Source organism: Pelobates fuscus, chromosome 11, assembly GCF_036172605.1.
Source record: "Pelobates fuscus isolate aPelFus1 chromosome 11, aPelFus1.pri, whole genome shotgun sequence".
Lineage (NCBI taxonomy): Eukaryota > Metazoa > Chordata > Amphibia > Anura > Pelobatidae > Pelobates > Pelobates fuscus.
This window is the reverse complement of record NC_086327.1, coordinates 85,538,439-85,563,122: the sequence shown is the minus strand read 5'-3', so window position 1 is coordinate 85,563,122 and position 24,684 is coordinate 85,538,439. Positions and strand designations below refer to the sequence as shown.

The following is a 24,684-nucleotide window of genomic DNA, read 5'->3' as shown; positions in this document are numbered from 1 at the left end:
AGAAATAGTATGCCTTTTTGGGGTAATTGGAGAAAGCAGCCTGCTAACATATTTAAAAATAGAATACGGACCCATTAAAACTCTCCATGTAAATTCACACTTAAAAACCTGAACTTATCACATCTCTTTCACAGCACTGTAACTTCACAAAATAGTGTCTGGGTCATACATTGGGCATATTGTTTTACTCAGAAGAGGTAACTGAGCATACTTAGGGGGAATTTATGACAGTGGCACTTATCAAATGTAAGAAATATCCAGCGACAGGGCCGGCGCCACCTGTAAGGCGACCTAGGCAGCCGCCTAGGGCGCAACTTACCAGGGGGCGCCGGATCCCTGTCCCCGCTGCGCCTCCTCATGCTGCGCCGCCTGAGCGCTTTAACAAGCCCCAGGCGGCGCAGCACTGCTGCACGGAGGGCGGCCGGGTTTGAGTGACAGGCAGGAGGGAAGCGCAGAGCGCTCCCTCCTGCCGGTCTCTCCATGTAGCGTGGCCGGGCGGCGCGGAACGCGGGACAGGAACCTTTGTTTCCTGTACCCGGCCGCCGGCGGAATGACAGGAAGTGCTCACTGAGTGAGCATTTCCGGTCATTCCGCCGGCGGCCGGGTACAGGAAACAGAGGTTCCTGTCCCGCGTTCCGCGCCGCCCGGCCACGCTAAATGGGCAGGAGGGGAGGGTAAGGACCACTAAGGGGGGGGGGGGGGTTGTAAGGACCACTAAGGGGGGGGAGGGGGGGTTGTAAGGACCACTAAGAAGGGGGGGGGGTTGTAAGGACCACTAAGAAGGGGGGGGTTGTAAGGACCACTAAGAAGGGGGGGGGTTGTAAGGACCACTAAGGGGGGGGGGGTTGTAAGGACCACTAAGGGGGGGGGGGTATAAGGACCACTAAGGGGGAGGGGGGGTATAAGGACCACTAAGGGAGGGGGGGTTGTAAGGACCACTAAGGGGGGGGTATAAGGACCACTAAGGGGAAGGGGGGGTATAAGGACCACTAAGGGAGGGGGGGTATAAGGACCACTAAGGGAGGGGGGGTATAATGACCACTAGGGGAGGGATGGGGGGGATAAGGACCACTATGGGAGGGAGGGGGGGATAAGGACCACTATGGGAGGGAGGGAGGGGGGGGGGATAAGGACCACTATGGGAGGGGGGGGGGGATAAGGACCACTATGGGAGGGAGGGGGGGATAAGGACCACTATGGGAGGGAGGGGGGGATAAGGACCACTATGGGAGGGAGGGGGGGGATAAGGACCACTATGGGAGGGAGGGGGGGGATAAGGACCACTATGGGAGGGAGGGGGGATAAGGACCACTATGGGAGGGAGGGGGGGATAAGGACCACTATGGGAGGGAGGGGGGGATAAGGACCACTATGGGAGGGAGGGGGGGATAAGGACCACTATGGGAGGGAGGGGGGGATAAGGACCACTATGGGAGGGGGGGGGGTAAGGACCACTATGGGAGGGAGGGGGGGGGGGTAAGGACCACTAGGGGAGGGGGGATAAGGACCACTAGGGGAGGGAGGGAGGGGGGATAAGGACCACTATGGGAGGTTGGGGGGGATAAGGACCACTATGGGAGGGAGGGGGGGATAAGGACCACTATGGGAGGGAAGGGGGGATAAGGACCACTAGGGGAGGGAGGGAGGGGGGATAAGGACCACTATGGGAGGTTGGGGGGGATAAGGACCACTAGGGGAGGGGGATAAGGACCACTAAGGGGGGGAAGGACCACCAAAGGGGGGTAAGGAGGGAGGACTACTAAGGAGAGGGGAGGAGGGTGATTACCACTAAGGGGGTGGGGGGAGTAGGGGAAGGTCTACTAAGGGGTTTGGGAGAGGGAGGACCACTAAGGAGGGGGGAGTGAGAAGACCACCAAGGGGGACTGCAGAGGGACAGGGGGCCAAGGGAGAGCACTAAGTGACAGAAGGGGAGAACACGGAGGGACAGAAGGGAAGGGGAAATCAATAATTGAGGGGAGAGCACTATGAATTTTTTAAAAAAAAGAAAGAGCTGTTCCCCTCCCAGTCTCTATCCTACCCCACAAACCCTCTCTTTTACACTACACACATACACAATGCACCCCCCCCCCACACAGAAACATACAATGCATTCCTACTCACACACAGACACACCCGAAACACACAATGCATCCCTTACGTTCTCTTACATAATTAATGCACCCCTTACAGACACACACTGCATTCAATTACATACACAGAAACAAACCTTGCACCCCTTACACACACACACACACACACCCAGAAACATACAATGCATTCCTTACACGCAAACACACACTACATCCCCTATAAACACACTACATCCCTTACACAAATTGCACACATAAAACATCCCCAACTCATGGATGGGCCATGTAGGTGGATTTATGGGTGGGCATTGTAGGCGTATGCCCCCTGGGGGCCCAGACCTTGAGCTGTGTAAGGGGCCCTAAAAAATGGAGCTGCTTCCTGTTCGTTAATTGTTGTGAGCACTGTTAAAAACAGTCTCCAGAGAGCCTCTTCTACACCAGACCTGTGGAGCCAGACTGAGCCCATCATCAGCCTCTTGTCCTCATCTGGTGGTAAGTAGGCAATCCAATATATTATTAGTGGCACTAATCTCTAATTTACCTCACATTAAATGGATACTATAGTCACCAGAAGCACTACAGCATAATGTAGTGGTTTTGGTGTCTATAGCCTGTGCCTGTAGGCTTTTTAATGTAAACACACTGTCTTTTCAGATAAGACACTTTGTGAAGACTGGCGTTGGCCCATATGGCAGAGCATATGGGCGGGGCATTGTGATGTCACATGGTGGGCTGGACATATGGGGGGGCGGCAAATTTTTTTTTGCCTAGGGCGGCAAAAATCCTTGCACCGGCCCTGCCCAGCGAAAATGCAACATGTATGTAAAAAAATGTAATTTTTTTTTTCTCACCACAAAATGTGAAATAAATTGGTGAAAACATGGTGGCAAGTTAAGGTATAATATATGCCTAATAACATACCCTTGGGTGTCTGCTTTCTCAAATGGAAGGCCTTTATGGGGTTATTTGAACAGTCAAATGGCTATAATGCCACAAATTCAGACATATGACCATCTATGAAAATTCCAACTATAGAAACTGAAATAGCATGGTCTCCTATATGGCACTGTAGCTTCATAGAATAGGGGCAAAGGTATACAATGGGGGTATCGTTGTACTCAGCAGATGTAGCTGAACACAATATGGGGTCCTGTACAGGGATAGCACACACTAGATTTACGAAATACATATTACAAAAACCTTGTTATATGTGAATATGCCAAAATAGAGAAAAAACACAATTTTACTCCAATATTTAGCAGAGATTGGCGGTGAAATGGCTACGCAAAAAGTGTCAAACTAACCTTAGGTAAATAGCCTGTGATGTCTACTTTATATAAATATATACTTTTGTGTGGCAATTTTGTTTCCTGTAATGGGTATTAAACTTCCAAGACAAACATACCAACTTCTAAAATTGTTTCACATTGAAATTTTATTTTAGACCTTGTAGTTTGTGACCTGTAACTTTCAAAATAAACTGAAATCCTACACATATTATGTACTTTGTAAATCAAGTCACATAAATTAATTGATTTTGAATTACTTTTCCTAAGCTGTACATATTATGCACACATTATTATTGCCAAAACGTGGGGAAAAAAGCGTTTTGTTTGTTTTTTCCACATTATTTTGCATTTTTTTTTTAATAAATGAGAATTTATACATGTATCGGTCACATCAAATTAAAGCCCTTTTTGTTGTCTAAAACGGTATATAATATGTGTTTGTACAATAAATGAGAGAGATGCAAATAGCAGTTGAACACAAACAGCAAAAAATGCAAAAATTGCTTGTGTCCTTAAGGGTATGTCCAGCTTCTGAAGCTGTGTCCTTAAGGGGTTAATACACACACAAAAACAAAATATTAGGCATCGACCGATTATCCGTCTGGCCGATATTATTGGCTGATATTCTGTATTTTCAGCAACATCGTTATCGGCCAATAAAGATACCGATATTGCCGATAATACATACCATGACCGCCAGTCCCATGACAAGCCCGGCGGTCTTTGGGGGGCCCGCAGCAAGCGCTTTAAATATTAAAAAAAATTAAAACACAAATTACATCCCTACACAAACACACACACACACTCTGCATTATATACACACAAACACACACACACACTCTGCATTATAAACACACACTGCATTATATACACACTACACAAACACACACACACTCTGCATTCATTATATACACACACTACACAAACACACTGCATTCACTATACAAACACACACACTCTGCATTCATTATATAAACACACTGCATTCACTTTACGCACACTACACACACTGCATTCACTATACACACTACACAAACATACACAATCTGCATTCACTATATATACACACTACACACACTCACTGCATTCACTATATATACACACTACACAAACACTCACTGCATTCACTATAAATACTCACTGCATTCACTATACACACTACACAAGCACACACACTATGCATTATCTACATATACACAGTACGCAAACACACTCTGCATCCATTATATACACACTACACAAACACACTCTGCATTCATTATGTACACACTACACAAATACACACTGCATTCACTACACACACACTACACAAACACACACAGCTCCCCTGTCTAAACACACTGCATACACTACATGTGGCATGTATATTTTGTGCATTTACCTTTAGAAATAGTTTTTGTTCAAAATGGTAAATGTACAGAATATCGGCAAGCTATCGGCCTGAAAGTTCACAGATTATCGGTATCGGCTCTAAAAAAAATCAATATCCGTCAATCCCTACAAAATATACGAATTCCACCTAGTGTTGGTATAAAAATACAAATGGTCCAGCCTGTCACTGTCTTCGACAAAAATATGTAATAATTGTTTATATTAAAACCCAAAGGTTATTTTGTACATGTTTTAGTTACTGCAGTCAGATCATTCTGTCATCCAAAATCTATATACCGTACATATATATAAATTTCTTGAATACTTGACCTGCATGTGCTCTTTTTTTTTTTCTCTGTATGCATGCGTGTATTTGTTCACAGACATCCAGAATTAAAGTGTTCTGTAATAACTTTGAAATTCACACAGTCTCTTTGCTATGCCTATAGTTTCTTATTGCTGTCAGTTCCATGCTCTCTCTTTGACCTAATCTGCATTGATTAAACTATAGACGCGGAGCTGTGATTGAGGTCAGTAACAGGAGCATTGTAGAAAAAACTAAACAAGTGTGTGCAATATATTCAGGGCTATATATGTGCAGAATTTGAATTTACCAACCATGTCAGTTATAAACCTTGTCAATTTATTCAATAGAAGGGGTTTTTAACTAAATTGAGAATTGTCGGGAATTCAAAATTAAATACAAATTTAAAGGGACACTAGAGGTACCCAAACCTTTTAATTCTAATGAAATGATCTAAGTGCAGTTCCTCTGGCTTTTAGCTCTTCAGTCTAAAACATTGCTGTTTAGTAGATACATCAATGCTTTGAATGAAGGCTTAAAGGGACACTGTAGGCACCCAGAACACTTCAGCTCATTGAAGTGGTCTGGGTGCAATGTCCCATGTCCCTTAACCCTGCAATAGTAATTATTGCAGTTATTGAGAAACTGCAATAATTACTATCCAGGGTTAACTCCACCTCTAGTGGCTGTCTACCAGACAGCCACTAGAGGACTTCCTGGTTTGAAATAGAACTTTAGTCTGGTAGCTGAAACTGTACGTTCTCACGCTCTGCATTAGGACCTCCAACGTCAGATTTTTCCATATCGGAAAGCATTGAATAATGCTTTCATATGGGGCAATCCTAATGCGAGCGCGGCCATTTCCACGCATGTGATTTAGGTCTCCCCCACTGGCTGACATCGGAAGGGGAGGAGAGTGGGCGAAGCCTGACCCTGCTCTGAGGGACATCGGCGCTGAATTCAGGTAAGTTTTAATCCCTTCAGCACTGCGGGGGCGTGAGGGAGGGGGACTGTTGGATTCTATAGTGCCAAGAAAACGGCTCTGCTTTCCAAGCACTATAGAATCCCTTTATGGTAAGCCTGTACTCATGTAAGAAAAAGTCTCTAAATAAAAATAATTACCCAAAAATGTTTGGTTCCAATGGAGCTTCATATATTTACATAGGCTGAAAAACGACATGTGTCCATCAAGTTCAGCCTTTTTCTCAGATTTGCCTTTGGATCAAGAAGCTATTACCCCACTAATTAAAAATGATATCCCTGAATGACATGTTTTTGCAAGTATGCATCTAGTTGCTGGTTAAAGAAACACTATAGGGTCAGGAACACAAACATATTTTCCTGACCGTATAGTTCTAAACCCACCGTTTAGGTGGCTTCGCCCACAGTTAGCCCCCTTAAAAGCAATTAAAACTCACCTTATTTCCAGCGCCGCGCCGGTCCGCCGTTTTGGCCAATCAGCATCTACCCATAGAGATGCATTGAATCAATGCATCTCTATGAGGAAAATTCAGCGTCCCCATGCAGTGTGGTCCATCTTAGGAGTGGCCACTTGGAGGTGTCCCTAGGGGCAATTTAAACACTGCATTTTTTTCTGAAAAGGCAGTGTTTGCATTAAAATACCTGAAGGCAATGATTATACTCACCAGAACAACTACATTAAGCTATAGTTGTTCTGGTTACTTACAATGTCCCTTTAAACATCTGTCTGATAAAACCACTTCTACAGGCAGAGAATTCCACATCCTTGTTCTTACAGTAAAAAAAAAAAAAACCCTTTCTTTTGGACTTAATCTCCTTTCTTCCAGTCTAAATGTGTGACCTCCAGTCTTATGTATAGTCCATTTTATGAACAGATTTTCAGACAATGGTTTATAATAACTAAAACCCCCATCCCAGGGGTGTTTTCCAAATACACTCACCTCCTATTTAATTCTCTAGTGCGGCCATGAGCCCTCCTTTGTGGGTGTAGATATACCTCTCAGCACCTCCTCTGTCTGGGAAAGCCTTGGTTGGCTTGGCCAATGCCTGGCGTCCACCTCTAGCTTGCTTTAATGCCAGCACGTCAATTGAACAGGGTGACGTCACTCCGTGATGAGCGCTGGGGGTATTGGAAGGGCCTTGTAGGGCTGGGGGATGACCTTATTCTATTATCAAGTCTTCTACATGCGGTATTCATTGTGTGTTGGAGGCTTGAGCTGGTAAGTGTCTGGTCTGCAATGTGGGGAGGAATAAGGGTCTGACAAAGACGTATTTTGCTAGTTCTATATCTTAGATGGCCAGCATGTGCAAATGAGCAGCCTTTAGAAAAATAAACAGGGCTGAAGGAGGCCATAAGGATGGCTGGAGGAGGTACCAAGACAACTGCAGGACTGCTCACTACACGAAATCCGCTTTGCAGGTTAAACTTACATTTTAATGGCTATCTATACATTTGCTAGTGATTTCGCTAAGACAATGTATAGACGGAAATTACAGAGGAAATAGAATCTGAAATGTGCAAAAGTAACTGTTTCTTTTTAAACACACCTTCAATGGCTGTCTTCCTGATTCTAGAGGAGCTTCCACACTTGTAACCAAGCATTGGCTTGGACAAGAAGCCAGGAAGCGGTGTAGCAGGAGCAGTGGGCAGTTGCAGAGAGTGAGTGGCCCTGTAAAAAAAAAAAAAAAGTGAATAAAAGCCTATTTTTATTGAAAATGAATTAAGGGGGAAATTGTTTGTATTTCTTACACTATAGTGTCATTTTAAGGCAAAAATAACAGACTTGGAAAAATTCTCCAGGTTAGCTACCGGTATGTTTCCAGTTCAGCTATTTTTGTCTATAAATTACAGATGCATTGAATTCCAGATAATTGTCACTTTAGTTAATAACCCTGTTTATAATAATGGATTAGGTGCAAATTAAAAATATGATAAAGGTGTTGTTTAATACATTTTCTTCTACAATAATTCAGTTAATGGCAGTATGCACAATAAATAAATATATTTTCACACCTTTTACCCAAGGAATATTTCTATATTAATGAAGTATATCTTGTATTAGTCTTCAAAATGATCTCCATGATGCTGTGTATGTTAGAACTAATTTTGAAAAAAAATGCTAAATCTAATTTTCTAATTGTAAATTACATTTTTATTCCCTAACCCTGATCATTTCTTTTGTAAGTGTATTGGGAAAATTCAGATGATGAAATTAGAGCATTTTGAATAACAAGTTAAATCGTTCCCCCCCCCCCCTTTTTTGTATTACCTCCAGAAAAAAAACTCATGTATCATCTGAATCCACATGAATGTATAACTCAAACTAATTTGCAATCAATTACAAAGTAAAGTGGCAATGCATACACAATAACAAAGTGTCAAAGTATCCCAAAGGTATACAAATAGACAAATAGAAATCTAAATGCGGGATAACAATATTGATAAATTCACACTTGTGAGAAGACACACACTTATTCGTGGCACAGCAGGATATTATACTTGCACTCTCTTTGTTGGTGTGCCACAAGGATCTAGAATACATAAGCACAAAAATAGACCTACTGCAATACAGTCTTAATTCAATAGATACTGTAATTCTCAATAAGAAAGACACTTCCGCGTTTTGGCGTAATGTGATGTACATCTGGGTTTCGGCGTGATGCAATGCTACGCATTTCGCCCCGCCTCTTGGGGCTTTCTCAACCATAAACAGAATCTCCCACGGTGTTCTTTTATATGCTCTGAGGGTGACCGAACGTCATCCCTCTCAAAGTGCCCAAGTCTATACACCGATAACAACATAAAATGATTCAATAGTCTTTCGATTGCAATAAAATATACATGCATATTCCCCATTAATATATAATGTGGAAAAAAAAGACAAAAAGGAAAATATTGGATATTTATAAAAATACATCATCAGTTAATATACCATTAACTTACCCTACATATATATTACACAAAAAACTTTTTCGCATCCAAATGAAAATAAATACCTATAAAAATACCTTTAAAATTAAATGATTAAAAAAATTAACAAAGGCGTATCATCTAAGGTGTTAAAAGTTCAGAACGAGGATAGTCCAATATGTGCAATTTTAAGCAAATTCTTACTGTCACAGAGAAAGGGTAGTCTAACCACATATATTTGCATGTATTCCACTGCTGTCAGCTAAAAAAATTACGAGAGAATAATAAAATATATATATATATATATATATATATATAAAAAATATCAAACCAACTACCTTAAAAAAACAAACTTCCTTACAAAATTAAAGGAAAATGGGTCCTTGTACTAAAAGGGTCACATAAAATGAAACAAAAACCACATAAAAATACATAACTCTTACAATACAATGTTTAACCTACTGTATATACTCGAGTATAAGCCGACCCGAGTATAAGCCGAGGCACCTAATTTTACCACAAAAAAATGGGAAAACTTATTGACTCGAGTGTAAGCCTAGGGTGGGAAATGCAGCAGCTACTGGTAAATTTTAAAATAAAAATAGATACCAATAAAATTACATTAATTGACGCATCAGTAGGTTAAATGTTTTTGAATATTTATTTACAGTGTGTATATAAGGAATGCAGTGTGTGTGTAGTGTATATAAAATGAATGCAGAGTGTGTGTGTGTGTGTGTAGTGTGTGTATATAATGAATGCAGAGTGTGTATGTTTGTGTAGTGTGTGTATATAATGAATGCAGTGTGTGTGTATATAATGCAGAGTGTGTGTGTAAACTGGGTGGGGGGAGGGCATTTTTATTATTTAAAAATAGCATTTTTTAACTTTGTTTTTAGTCCCCCCTCCCTGCTTCATACCTGGCCAGGGAGGGGTGATATGTCAATCTCTGGTGGTGCGGTGGCATGTACTGAGCAGTGGGGACCCACAGAAGCCTTTGCTTACCTTCCCAGCAGCTCCCTTTAGCTCCCCTGTCTAAATCTCGCGGTCTGGGAAGGTAAGTAAGAGCTTCTGCGCCTCCACTCCCCCCTCCCCGTACTGCCGGGCTCATGACAAGTCCTGGTCTGTATTATGGCAATGTAAGTTGCCATAATACAGACCCTCACTCGAGTATAAGCCGAGGGGGGCTTTTTCAGCATAAAAAATGTGCTGAAAAACTCTGCTTATACTCAAGTATATACGGTAGATCAAAATCTATATATTGAGGCCGCCTGGGGCTAGGATGTCCAAATTAAATACCCACCTCATCTCCTCTTGGCCGATCTTTTTTTTATAAAATATGCTCCTCTACAATCTTTAAAAGCCTTTTGATTCCCAAAAAAGCAAGCCTGTGGGGTTCTGATTATGTACCTGTCTAAAATGGTCAGAGACACTATGGCTATTTACCCCCTAGCGTTTATTATATATATGTTTACAGGGGGTGTGGCAAGGGCTGCATAAACAGAAACTATTTAACTCGTAAATGGGAGTGAATTGAGCAGTAAAGCCTAAGAGGCATGATCTATACACTAAAACTGCTTAAGCTAAAGTTGTTTAGGTGACTATAGTGTTCCTTTAACCCCTTAAGGACCAAACTTTTGGAATAAAAGGGAATCATGACATGTCACACACGTCATGTGTCCTTAAGGGGTTAAGTCAACTGAGCAATAAGCCAGTTAAAGAGTCTAATATGCATTTACAGTCTAGTGATTAGATCTTCATGGGTGGAGCCAGTTCCCAGCGTGTTTACGTGACATATGCGTAGTTGAAGTCTTATAACAAGGACTGAAGCACATGCACAATGTTTCAATTATACCAAATTTGTTATTGACATACCGTATATACTCGAGTATAAGCCGAGTTTTTCAGCCCATTTTTTGGGCTGAAAAACCCCAACTCGGCTTATACTCGAGTCACTGTCTGTATTATGGCAATTTGCATTGCCATAATACAGACCGGGGGAGAGGGGGGCTGGCAGAGCTGTAACTTACCTGTTCTGCAGCTCCTGTCAGCTCTCTCCTCCTCTGCGCCGTCCGTTCAGCACCTCGGTCAGCTCCCAGTGTAAGTCTCGCGAGAGCCGCGGCTCTCGCGAGACTTACAGTGTGAGCTGATAGAAGGAGCTGCACGGACGGCGCAGAGGAGGAGAGAGCTGACAGGAGCTGCAGAACAGGTAAGTTACAGCTCTGCCAGCCCCCCTCTCCCCCCCACTGAACTGCCACTGGACCACCAGGGAAGGAGCCCCCCTCCCTGCCATATATCAAGCAGGGAGGGGGGACGAAAAAAAATAAATATATAAATAAAATAAAAAAAATAATAATAAAAAAAAAAATTAATAACAAAAAAAAGGGGGATAAGGACCACTATGGGAGGGAGGGGGGGGTATAAGGACCACTATGGGAGGGAGGGGGGGGGGATAAGGACCACTATTGGAGGGAGGGGGGTATAAGGACCACTATGGGAGGGAGGGGGGTATAAGGACCACTATGGGAGGGAGGGGGGGAGATAAGGACCACTATTGGAGGGAGGGGGGTATAAGGACCACTATGGGAGGGAGGGGGGGTATAAGGACCACTATGGGAGGGGGTGGGATAAGGACCACTATGGGAGGGAGGGGGGTATAAGGACCACTATGGGAGGGAGGGGGGTATAAGGACCACTATGGGAGGGAGGGGGGGGGGTATATGGACCACTATGGGAGGGATGGGGGGGGATAAGGAACATTATGGGAGGGAGAAGGGGGATAAGGGCCACTATGAGAGGGAGGGGGTGGGATAAGGACCACTATGGGAGGGGAGGGGGAAGTAAGGACCACTAGGGGAGGGGAGGGTAAGGACCACTAGGGGAGGGGAGGGTAAGGACCACTAGGGGAGGGGAGGGTAAGGACCACTAGGGGAGGGGAGGGTAAGGACCACTGGGGGGGGGGGGTGAAGGAACACGGGGGTAGGGAGGTAAGGACCACTGAGGGAGGAAGAGGGGAAGTCAGGACATATGGGGGGGGGAGGGGGCGGCAAAATTTTTTTTGCCTACGGCGGCAAATATCCTTGCACCGGCCCTGCACACACTGCATTCACACACTGCATTCATACACACACACACTGCATTCATGCACACACACACTGCACTCATACACACACTGCACTCATACACACACGCTGCACTCATACACACACGCTGCACTCATACACACACGCTGCACTCATACACACACACATACGCACACACTGCAACACACTGTAAATAAATATTCAATTAATATATTTTTTTTAGGATCTAATTTTATTTAGAAATTTACCAGTAGCTGCTGCATTTCCCACCCTAGTCTTATACTCGAGTCAATAAGTTTTCCCAGTTTTTTTGGATAAAATTAGGGGCCTCGGCTTATATTCGGGTCGGCTTATACTCGAGTATATACGGTATATAAAATATTGTTTTTTATTTTTTCAAACAATTGAAAACTGCAGCCTTGATGATCATCCCCATCAATATTTACATACCCTTCCTGGTATCTATAATTATTAGATACAAAGGCTTTTGTTTATTGGTTAGAAAGCATTGTTTTGTTATAATGGTAAGAAATGTAAAAGATAAATAAAATCAAACTAAATAAATATAAGGATGACATAATTGCGTGTGTATGTATATATCTTACATTTTGAAGTCTTATCCTACTAACTAGGCCTTAAAATGTACGGTACTTGGCATTGCTAAATAAAGCATACTTACCCAGGATACATTTTATGTTTGAGCAGGCCCTTCTTCACTTCTTTCTGTTAATATTTGTATGTCAATTACTCGTTCTCCCCATTCTATAATTGTAATGTGCTGCAGAATATGTTGGAGTTCAATAAGTCTAATAACAAAAATAAACACACACACGACAGTGGCTGAATTAAATTTGTAATTCCCCTGGCAGTTGATCAGAATTCCCTCTTTTAAATATTAAACCTGGATGTATTCCATCATGATGATTTCAGAAGAGGCTGATTGGGCTCCTGCAAGGAGACTGTTTTTCACTTTATTTTTATTTTTTTAAAGGTCGAGCATCAGTAAAACTAAATATATATGTATTATTAATCTTAGAGAGTGACATATAAAGTATACACTTAAGTCAAAATTGTAAATACCTCGAGTGTTACTAAAGTAGTTGAGTTCAGAAAGTGATAAAATACTCCCTATTAATTTACATGAATACTCCCAAGAACTGCATCCATTATGCTTTATTGTAGAACTTATGGTGCAAGGAAGATATGGGTGCAGCCCCTTTGGTTTATGGTTTTACACAGCTTACAGCTTTTACTGGCACACAAAACAAACTCCTCTTATTTGTTATTTAGACTGTATGTCTCAATTCGGCAGTGTCAAATGTACACTCTGAGCACCATAACAACGACATCTCAATGAAGTTGTCATGGTGCCAAGAGATTTAAGAAAGATACCACACAGTTTTGTGAGTAGGGAAGTAGTAATAGGCTGAGAGCATCATTGGTACCTAGTCCAGAGTCAGAGGCCTCTGGCATTGCCGGAAGCGTAGGACGACAGGCTACACAACTTTATGGTTTTACCGTAAATGGTTGACCCCTTAAGGAAAGATGGCGCCTAGGACCTGGCACCATGACAACTTAATTAAGATTAAGGTTTGATGCCCGCTGTGTTTTCTAAGGGTGATTAGGTAAATCCTAGTCCTGCTAAATTCCTAAGCGAAACGTTAACTTATATTTACTTTGCAGCACTAAGTCTGCCTCTAGTTGCTGTCTACCAGACAGCCACTTGGGGCACTTCCGGAATCGTAACAGACTTTTGGTCTGTTATCTGACGATGGACGTCCTCACAGTCAGCATGAGAACCTCCAGCATCAGATTTTTCCCCATAGGAAAGCATTGATTCAATGCTTTACCATGGGGAGGTGTAATACGCGTGCAGCATTTGCCGCGCATGCGCATTAGACCCCGCTCGTCGCGGGATGTCGGAGGGGGCGGAGCTTGGACCCAGGGACATCGGCGCTGGGATAAGGTAAGTAAATAAAGGGGTTTTCAGGACTCAGAGCTACCAAGTCTTGCAGCCAAATCCATATGCAGAGGTAGCACTTCTGAAGATCAACTCAAGAATACTTGTCTTACTGGTGTTATTTATCTATTTATTACTATTCAAAATATCCATCTTTCTCTCCCTATAGTATTGCTGTTTAGTTGAAAACTATTGTACCTTCCATGATCAAATTTTGCTTTGTTAAATATTTATGTTATATTAGAGTTAGTGCAATTATAGTCTTCATTTATGTTCACGATTTATGACTTTTACCTATCTGATCTCTCCCATTCACTTATATATCTTGAAATCTCAAATATTTATCCTCTGCTTTCTTACCTGATTGATTTTTCTCACTACAATATCTGCATGCCTCTCCACCCATAATTGCCGTTTGTTCTAACCCTTGACTCTTTCTTACAGCCTGTGCCCAAATAGCAAGTGTTTACTCATGGTTTAGAGGTACCAAGTCTTGCAGCCAAAGCCATATGCCGAGGTTTCACTTCTGAAGATCAAGTCTCTCCCACCCTATCTCCCATTCACCCCACCCTATCTCCCATCCACTCCAGGGTACTCACTACCTTTTATAGATAGTACTAATGGCCTGTCTTGCAAACTCACCAGTTATGTATAACAACCTCTTTTCACCTGCTCATATTCCACACCGCATGCCTTTCAACCCTTCACCCTTCCATTGTCTGGTATGGTTTTAATCTTTACATCTAATTTCCTTATCTATAACACGAACTCCTTATTCTCCTTATAATGTTCTCCCTTTAATTTTTTGACCTGCACTTCTATTAATGCTAAAATGCTTTACTTCCCTACCCCTCTATTCCTCCCATGAACTTTTCCCATACATATACACCCTTTCTCCACAACTCCTACAGCCTCCAAATGCCTGTGACACTGTTGCTCATGTCCTACTTCTTCAAACTCTAATTCCTTGGCCACCGTGACACTGTTCTTTTGTAATCCTCCTCCTATCTCAACGTTCATTCATGTCTCCTTTTCTAATGACACTTGCTCCCCTCTTTCTGTCTCGGTTGGAGCACCCCAAGGCTCTGTTTGTGGTCCCCTTTTGTTATTTGTTTAAATTGCCTCTCTTGACAAACGTTTTTCCTCCCATGATCCCATCACAGCTTGCCTTTCTGCCATCTCTGATTGAATGTCCTCCCACTTGCTGAAATTTAATCTCCCTAAAACTGAGCTTGTTATTTTCCTCAATGCTAATCCTTCTCTTCTGATCTCCCTGCAAGTTGATGGTACCCGCATCAGCCCGTCCTAGAAAGTTCGCTACCTTGGTGTTATCTTTGATTCTGCCCTCACCTTTGCACTTCACATCCTGTCCGTTGCCAAATCCTGCCATTTCCACCTTAAAAACATTGCCAACATCACCCCTTTCTTACACAAGATGCTGCTAAGGAGCTTGTTCTTGCCCTAGTAACCATTTTGCATTGATTACTGTAATTCTCTCCTATTTGGTCACCCCAGAAACTGTACTGCCTCGCTAGTCTGTAATGAAAGCTATTGCCAGGCTGACTTTTCTCCCCTGTAACTTCTCTCACACCTTGCCTGTCTGTTAATCCTTACATTGGCTTCCTGTACCCTATAGGAGTCAATTAAAAATACTAACCCTTACCTATGAAGCTTTAAACAACTCTAGCCCTTGTTATATTTCTTCACTAATTCTTAGGTATGCCCTTTAAGGTCTGTCTATTCTTCCGGTGACCTTCTCCTTTCCGCAACTCATAACCCTACTGCTAACTCACGCTTGCTGACTTCTCAAGGTTGCCTTCGTTCCTGTGGAACTGCTTACCTTCTCCAATTAGAGACTCCCCTGAATTTAAATCATTTAAGAAGTACCTCAAAACCTGTCTCTTGAGAAAAGCCTATGATCTCCCAGAGTAACTTCTGTTTCATAAACCTGTTTCTTACTCTCTCTTAAAGAGCTACACACCACTCTTACCTTCCAGTTCTGCTGCTTTTCCTTGTTTACATTCTTGCTTGGTTGCTATCCCCTATTCTGCCCTTCCTTTTATGTTTTTTATATCCCACCTTCTCTAGATTGTAAGCTCGTTTGAGCAGGGTCCGCATCAATCTATTGTTCCTGTAACATTTTGTAATTATCTTATGTATTGTTAAATATTGTAAAGCCTTGCAGAATGAGTTGGAGCTATAAAAATGCCAATAATATTAATTATTATTTCATAAAATATGTGAAGATAAAAGAATAATAAAAATTGTGAAGTATACCTGAAGAATAATCAGTGCCCCCATAATACACTTGAAAAAATTTACTATAATTAGTAATGTTCTAAAAGTGGAGCAGTCAGCAGGAGCCTACCATTGTTTTCCTTGGAGATTGATCCACATTTAGAACTTTTCTACATAATTATTTTTAATACCTAGAGCCCATATATTTATATAAATCTACAGCAATCACTTGTATATGCCACTCCATGCTGATTGGTTTGTTTGTGTCTGTGTGTGCATATAAATACAGCGCTGTGGAATCTGATGGCGCTTCATAAAAAATAATAATAAAAATGGATCCTGTTATGCTGCATTATAAATTTCAGTAGCTCTTTTTTTGCCAACAGGTTTTACAAACAGGGAACAGCAGTGTGATTGTTGGAAGACTGCACTGATCTCACCATCTGACTGCAACTTCCCTCTTTCATTACAATTAAAGTGCATACAAGTCTATGATGGCAGGCCCTGTTACTCCTACGGTATAGTACAATTATTGTGTATTTATTCTTTTATTCCATCTTGGTTGATCTGTTCCACTTGAGGAACATTACAGTGTGACCAGTGTGGAAAATTAAAGGAGCTTGTCTGAACAGGTATTGTTTATCCCCCATAAATCATAATATTGAGTAAAAAAAAATAATAATAACTCTAATGCAGTGGGTATCCAAGCATCTTTAAAAAAAATAATTTTATTTGAACTCCTTTGGAATATAAAATTGAAGCAAATAAAAAGGAACATGCTGGGCACCGTAACACGTTGATATCCTTGGAGGTCCTGAGCGCTCTCTTACCTTAATGGTTACTCCAAGCACAATGACCAGGTTTTGGCTTCTGTCTCTCTACAGAAGCTGGAAGTGTGTCACCAGTATTTGCCCCATTACCTGAGAGCTGGGCCAATGTACTCTTGGCATAAACACTACAGTGGGCATGCGCAATAGCCTCCTAACACTTTCCTAGGGGAAAGCATTGGATTGACTGAGATCATCAACATTGATGATTGATTTTCTCTATTACACTATTAAAATGTCTCCCCAAAACTTCCCATGAGGTATCTTTTTCCCCACCACAGGTTTAGGGTTAGTCTGCCTCTTCCAGACACAATCTGATTACTTCTCATGAAAAAAAAAAAACTTGAAGTAAAGAGAACATTTATATCACCTTTCTAACACCTTTGCTGCACTGCTTTATAAGATGACTCATGCTACAGTTTGGTTTATACATTTTTACTTCAGTAAGTGAATTACTGGTATGTTTACTGCCCAAGTTGTGTTAAAAACACACTGTAGACACTTTAACTGATTCATCTCATTAAAATGGGAATAGTGTCTGGAGTCCCCTGGCGCAGTCCTTACTTGCCGAATTAAAACATTTTTAATGTTTTAATGCTAATCAAGATTCCCTAGCAACCAATCCCCTCTGCTGCTAGGGCAAATGAGGAAGCATTAGTTTGAGCAGCAATGGGCAACTGTGATTGGCCGAAAATGTTAACAGACTGGATTCAGCCTGTCAAATCGGTATGGCTACAAGGAAGTGTCTGCCTTAGCCATTTCTCCATCTGTAATGGGACAATATGAAGCCAAAGACTCTCCTTCAGTGTTAAAATGATTCCAAATGGTTTAACACTGAATGTAGGGGCAGTAGCTAGTGACTCCAGGCACTATAACCAATTCAATTAGATTAAATGGTTATAGTGCCAACAGTGTCCCTTTAATGTGCATAACACCCATTGTACAGCGCTACGGAATTTGCTGGCTCTATATAAATAATAATAATAATAATTTTATATTTTACATGTGTGCCAGCCTTGACAAGATCACAAGTAAAAAAAAAAAGAAACAAAAAAACAGACTAGCTGTTCAATAAGGCTCAAGTTCTGCAACTTTCTGTTTTTTTTTGTGTTTCAGGTAATATTTCGCGATGTTGCCGTTTATTTTTCTGAGAAGGAATGGGAACTTCTAGAAAAATGGCAGAGAGACTTGTACACTGGCGTGATAAAGGAAATTCATGGAATCCTAATCTCACTGGGTATAGTACACTTAGATTCCTGAAACTGTAATTGAGAAAAACTTTCCACTATGTGCTAAAATATGCAACAGATTTTACAGTAAAGGGGCCAATGAATGCTTTTGATGTGCATAATACTCTCCTGAATAGCAAAGTATTTGCCAATATTTAAATATAACCTATTTTTTCCAAGCAGCAACCTATGGACCATGAAGTCCAATTATACCTTTTTTTTATTTATAGAAATAAAATTAACCAACAGCTCTCATTCCATCAGTCCCAGCATTCTAACTACAGATTTCAGTGTGTCATTAGCCCTCTAATTTTATTTAAAAGTACGCTATTTATAGTTCACTCCACCACAATAACATACACTACTAATGGCTAACATTTGTAATCTAAGCTATGTTTCCCTAACAAGTGACTGAGCATCATGGAATACACACCACAAACACTGAGATTATCAATGGGTTGCGAACCATTGATTCTTTAGAATCCTTTAATGTGCAGAGATATCAAAAAGTGCTTAAGTTCAGGATTTTTTAATTACAGGTCTTAAAATTTCAATTTGTATCCTACAGACATTAAAAGTTACTCACCAAAGTTACTTGCCACTCAAAGCTAAGATGAAGTGGTCTGGGTGCCTATAATGTCACTGAGGACTGGATGATTGCTGCTGCAATCCACCAGCTGAGAATAGCTGTTGAGAACATTTTCCTCTTTTTAAGCCCACAAGGAATGAGTTTAAAGCTTAGCTTCTCTTGATGTAAACCTGACTTAGCCCAACTCATTCCAAACTAAATTATTCTAATTCCATGTCCTGCCACCATGGGTGCTGCAATAATGTAATAATTCATATGAAAAGAGGTGTTCAGACAAAATGCAGGGATCCGTCTTATATTACCTTGCCTTTTTTTTTTTTTTTTTAAATTTCATGATCCAGATACCATTGTCACTAGTAAAGCTGTCTTGAGGTTTTTGCAACTAAAGAGATGGAGAATAGGTGATAAGGAGAATTCTTTAATGTTTCCCTCTCTAATAGTAAGTCCCAAGGAGGTGAATAAACTTCATGGTGTTTATAAATTTGAACTGCCATTAAGAAATGTATATCTGGAATGGTAGTCCATCTTTTTTATTACAGTCTACTCCTAAAAGTAGGAGGAAAACATATACTACTTGCAACGAGGGTATATAATCCATCGTAAAATGAATCAATCTAAAGATTAATTTCCCCTGAAGAAACATACATAGAGATCCAGAAAAAGCAAATACTAGAACCAACTTATAAAGGATAGCATATAACTATCAACAAATATCAAAAGTAAGAGTGCCTAGTCAAATTTGATCCATAATTGCTTACTATAAATCAGTGCCAGCATCTCTAATTACAATGCGCATTGCGCATTTTATAGACCTGCATGCATGCACCTGCCAAACGGCTTGTAGAAACCTAATACCTGCTGGGAAACTAAACCAAAAACAGCTGACTTAAAACACAAACGAGGCCCCAGACATCAGCTAACCCTGGGGTCTCTGCATGTAATACAGACCTTGCTAAAGGAGTCCTCAAGGGGACCTTGCTTGCACGGGACTATGTCCCCGAGCTTCTCAGGGGGGAGATGATGAACTTCCCTGGGGACACACATAAACAAAGCATAAGTCCTAAAAGGGAAAATTAAAGTGACAAACACTGGGGTCTATAGATAAGGGATGTGGTAATTATACATTTAATTGCAGGTGTTTTTTTCTTTAGGGAGTAGGGGAGGAACTTTTTCAGTCTGCTGCCGTAGATATTGTCAGAAGACTTGTATGGTCGTGATTTGTGTACATGGCACATATTCACTCCAATACTAAATACTGAATAACAATTGTTAGTCCAAACTTATCTTATAATAAGGCATAATAGCCATATAGGAACTACCTGATATAATTCCTTTTTACATACCAAGATTGACAATTGTCACAATTATAAATAATAACATAATAATTATTAAAAGCTAAATTGCAGCGGAATAAAAGTGACATTGAAATTTGTAGTGAACCTTCCCTTGCAATGTGCATCACCCTATCAAAGACTAACTCATGGAATTAATACTACTGAAGCTTTGCACTCATCTGATATAAATCTTCTCAATCAAAACCCAATGTGTCATTATTTGGCTAGTCAACACAATAACTTTATCATGTTACAATCATATTATTAATTATACAGAATAAATGAACTAAAGCTAAAATAAGATATTCATAATATCAAAATTTGCAATGGAAAAATGAAGATGTAATTTAAGGATCGAGAATTGAGAGTTTGTTTAAAATTTTAGGTCTAAGGAACCAAACTGGATGCCTTACAGAATTGAAGAATTATTCCAGTTCTACTATTTCAGCCTTAAATTTGAAATTCACTTTGAATTCTCAACAATTCTCACTTTTTATGAATAATTCTGTTCTGTGTCTTAAACAATTAATGCGAAAAGCATAAAAATATATATACAGTGTGTGTGTGTGTGTGTGTGTGTGTGTGTGTGTGTGTGTGTGTGTGTGTGTGTGTGTGTGTGTGTGTGTGTGTGTGTGTGTGTGTTTTTTTTTTTTTCAAACTAGCTAAATTCTCATTTTGCTTTGCCCTAGGCTTTATCATACTTAATCCAAACAACTTCCTAAGGATACAGCCTGAAGATGAGCCGTGTAGGAAAAGTCAAAACAACATAAAAACACCTGAAAATATTTGTGGTGAAAATTCTGGTGAGTAATGTGATCTTGTTTCATTCCTCTGAGTTTCATATAACAATGGAAAAAGGGCAAAAACAAAAAAATACAGCTGCTTTTGCTTTGGGTTGTTTTTTTATTTTATTGTGACACAAAAGTTTATCAAAAAAGACTTATGTATACTGTTACTATAACTCCCCTAAAACTCATTACTATAACTCCTCTAAATAAACTCGAGTGCAACCAGTTGTATTAAGTAGTTACATCATTTGAAAGGAGTCCACCTGTGTGCAATTTAAGTGCGACATGTTCTTAGTTTTTTGGTAGATCAGAGAGTTTGCTAAACAGCTTACAAGATCATGAAGGCCTAGTAGCCTCTAGAAACCCAGGATATTCTGGGGAAGAGCCAATGGGATTAAATATTCCCAAAAAAGCACTGTTAAATTTTTTTTTTTTTAATTAAATGGAATGAATTTGCCACAACTACCACTTGCTGACCTTTAAAAGTAAAGTAACCATTCGTTAGAGAGGAAATCAAACGTCTGGCAACTCTGAAGGATCCTGCAAGACACCTGAGACTGGGAAAGAGATTCACATTCCAGCAAGATAATTTTCCTGAACATAAAGCCAAAGCTACACTGAAATTGTTTAAAAGCAAGAACCAGAATATTTAGCAGTAACCAGTTGAGAATCTGTTGAAATATATAATTCTAACCCTTTATATAATATATATATTTTTTCATTCATTACATTTGTGCCCCCATCTTGTAAACCTGCAAATTAAGAAATTACTTATATGAAATCCAGTGCCAGACAAAGCTCTCCCCACTGGTTTCCACGCCTTTGTTGGCGTCACCACTGCCTGCTCATGCTTCACACAACAAAGGCTAGCCTGTCTGGTCCAGTCTTACAGAAGAGCTTCTGAAAAACGTAATGGTGACCATTTCAGAACACACAGTGTTCTGCATCTTATTGCGTATTAGACTGCGTAGCCGCAGACCATAATGATGTCTGTCCACTGCCAAAATCCCCTACAATTGGGACGTTAGCATTATAACTGGACCATGGAGCAATGCTAGAATGTTGCCTGTTCTGACGAATCGCATCTTTGTTTTAGATCAGGTGAATAGTTGAGTGCGTGTGCGTAATTTACCTGGGTAAGCGATAGAAGCATGACACATTATGGGAAGAAGGCAGACAAGCAGAGGCTGGGAAACCTTGGGCCCTGGCATTTATGTGTGTGTTACTTTGACACGTACCACCTACCTAGAGATTGTTGCAGATCATGTACATCTGCCTTCGTGGCAATGGTTTCCTCTTATGGCTGTGACCTCTTTCATCAGGATAATGCACCCTGCCACACTGAAAATATTGTTCAGGAATGGATAGAAGAACATGACAAAGGTGTTAACTCCAAATTTCCCAGATCTCAATCTGATTTGAGTATCTATGGGATGTACCGGAACACCAAATCTGATTTATGGAGGCCCCCACCTTGCAACTTGCAGTATTTAAAGGATCTGCTGCTAATGTCTTTGTGCCAGATAACATCGGAAACTTTCAGAGGTCTTGTGGAGTCCATGCCTCAACTCAATCAAGGCTGTTTTGGCAGCATGAGGGGTCCTATACATTATTAGGCAGTTGGTTTTAAAGTTGTTGCTGATCAGTGTACATACTCCTACCACCATAACAACTTCTAAAAGAAGAAGTGGTCATAGTGGTTGGAAGAAACCTTAAAAACAGTCTCCCACCAATGTGTTTGAGCAATTTTTCCCCAACCATAGTCATCATAAAATACAGTACTGAAATGTGCAAAGCTGCTAGAGACTTACCCTAAAGACTCACAGCTGTAATGGCAAACAAATTAGCGTATGCATGATGGTACATCTATCTCCAGCCTGTGATTACATATGAATATTACTATATAGAAAGGAATAATGCCATCTGCTAGGTACTCTGAAATTCCTGTGTAAAAAGTAAATAGTAGCTCCTAAGAGTACCCAATCAAGTAATTTTACTGATGGTAAACAATGGCAACCCAGAAATTATATTTGTTTAAAAAGATGGTGGGTATTAAAAGGGGAAGACATTGCATTATCAATAAAGAATTAGTCCAAATCCTTGTTTGTCTCACCCATAAATCAACATCTTTATGTTCAGCTAATTCGTCTTCAACTAGCTTTAGGAATTCTTTTTCCCTCTGAACTAAATTAGTGAACTAAATAATGTTCTTACAACAGACTAATTTTAGTTCATTTAGAAGTAGCTCAATTTAATTTTTCTCCCATGTTGGAATTAGTGTAGGATCCACCGATATTTGGTGGTGAGTGGTGAGGTTAAAACATTATGGTCATATCGTTATATGGTGGAACTGAATTCCCATATGTGTTGAGATAGGTGATTTTAACTAGCCTTAAAATAATTGACAACTGTATTTTTATGTGTGTGCTGTTCTTAAATCTGTATTATGTATACATTATGATGTCTAGGGCAGCACTATTCCTAAGAAATTAATGGGACGGGTGTTCCCCAAATCTCCTTTTTTGTCTTTATTATTCTGAAAACAACAAAAATCTAAATAAAGCCACTGCAAGCACTCATAATCCACAGGAGGTTTAATTGGCACAAAGCAAAAAGTAACAAACAAGGGGGAAAGGTCACACAAAACACCTAACATTTTTTGGACGTACAGGTCCTTAGACATAGGAGACATAATTTAATTTTAGTTGTTCTGTCTATTCTAAAAAGCGACTGATGTTATGAGTCATCAAACATTAGAAAAACATGTTTTTCCAATAGTGGACACTATTTTACATAATTTAAAGAGTCATAAATCACTAGTGGACTGATCTGAAACTGAGATGGGTGGGTAAAAAGGTGGGGGCGCTGAAGAAACTCCCCTAAGTTAGAGGTGTGGGCAATAATGCAAGGTTATTGTAAGTCTATAAACCTTTATTACATGCTTTTCAAAGTTTTTAATTTGATTTTTATATTTGTTTAAAAGAATTTGCTAGCTGGTTCTAAAAATAAAAAATAAAACTACGTATTTCAAACACTCCAGCATGCAAAAGTTCTCCAGCAGTCACCCAGTTCTACATACATTTACCCAAGCCTGGTCATACTTGTCTTGCAGATATTTTTTGTATGTGTGTCAGTCTTATTAGCGTCTACTTTCATGTTATTGGCATGTAGGTGAAAGATTAGAAATATGTAGCATGGGTTACTGCTAACATCTTATGAGTGACTTCACCAGTACGTGTTTAGATTAAGTAAATACCTGCCTGGATATACCTTTTGTCATCAACACTATAAAACTGTACATTTTGTATCAACATTCATTACTATTATAGTGTAGAAAGGTAAACATTTTTCTAGAGCTTGTTTTGTAAATATTTTTAAGTTTGACCTGCAAAACTGGTTTATATGTTTAAATGATGTTCTCATAATTTAGTGTGTTTTGTCTCTTACTCTCCACTTTGATATATTGGTGGAGCTTTTTTTTATCATTATTTTTTGTTATTGTTGTACCCAGACTGTGGTTTGGTGAATCCTGATATTTTATTAACTGTCCAGCTTGGTGAAAAGCAGCGTGTTGCAGATTCCTACAAACAAGATGGAGGAAGAAATGTATTAGTTCCAAGTACAAGTAAGCTTCTTTATACATATGAGAAAAAACACTCTAGCTTTACTGTATGACGAATTCATTAAAGG

General features: G+C 40.3%; 1 protein-coding gene across 2 annotated transcripts in view; it reads left to right on the top strand.

Moving 5' to 3' along the window:
* LOC134577252 (zinc finger protein 84-like) overlaps nt 1–24,684 on the top strand; it is a 46,336-nt gene that overhangs the window by 5,949 nt on the left and 15,703 nt on the right. For both annotated transcript variants that reach the window (XM_063435949.1, XM_063435950.1), the window contains exons 2-5: nt 16,614–16,745; nt 18,171–18,291; nt 20,896–21,009; nt 24,506–24,619. In XM_063435949.1, coding sequence (XP_063292019.1) covers nt 16,719–16,745; nt 18,171–18,291; nt 20,896–21,009; nt 24,506–24,619 — 376 coding nt within the window. In that variant the 5' untranslated portion in view covers nt 16,614–16,718. The remainder of the gene's footprint in view (nt 1–16,613; nt 16,746–18,170; nt 18,292–20,895; nt 21,010–24,505; nt 24,620–24,684) is intronic.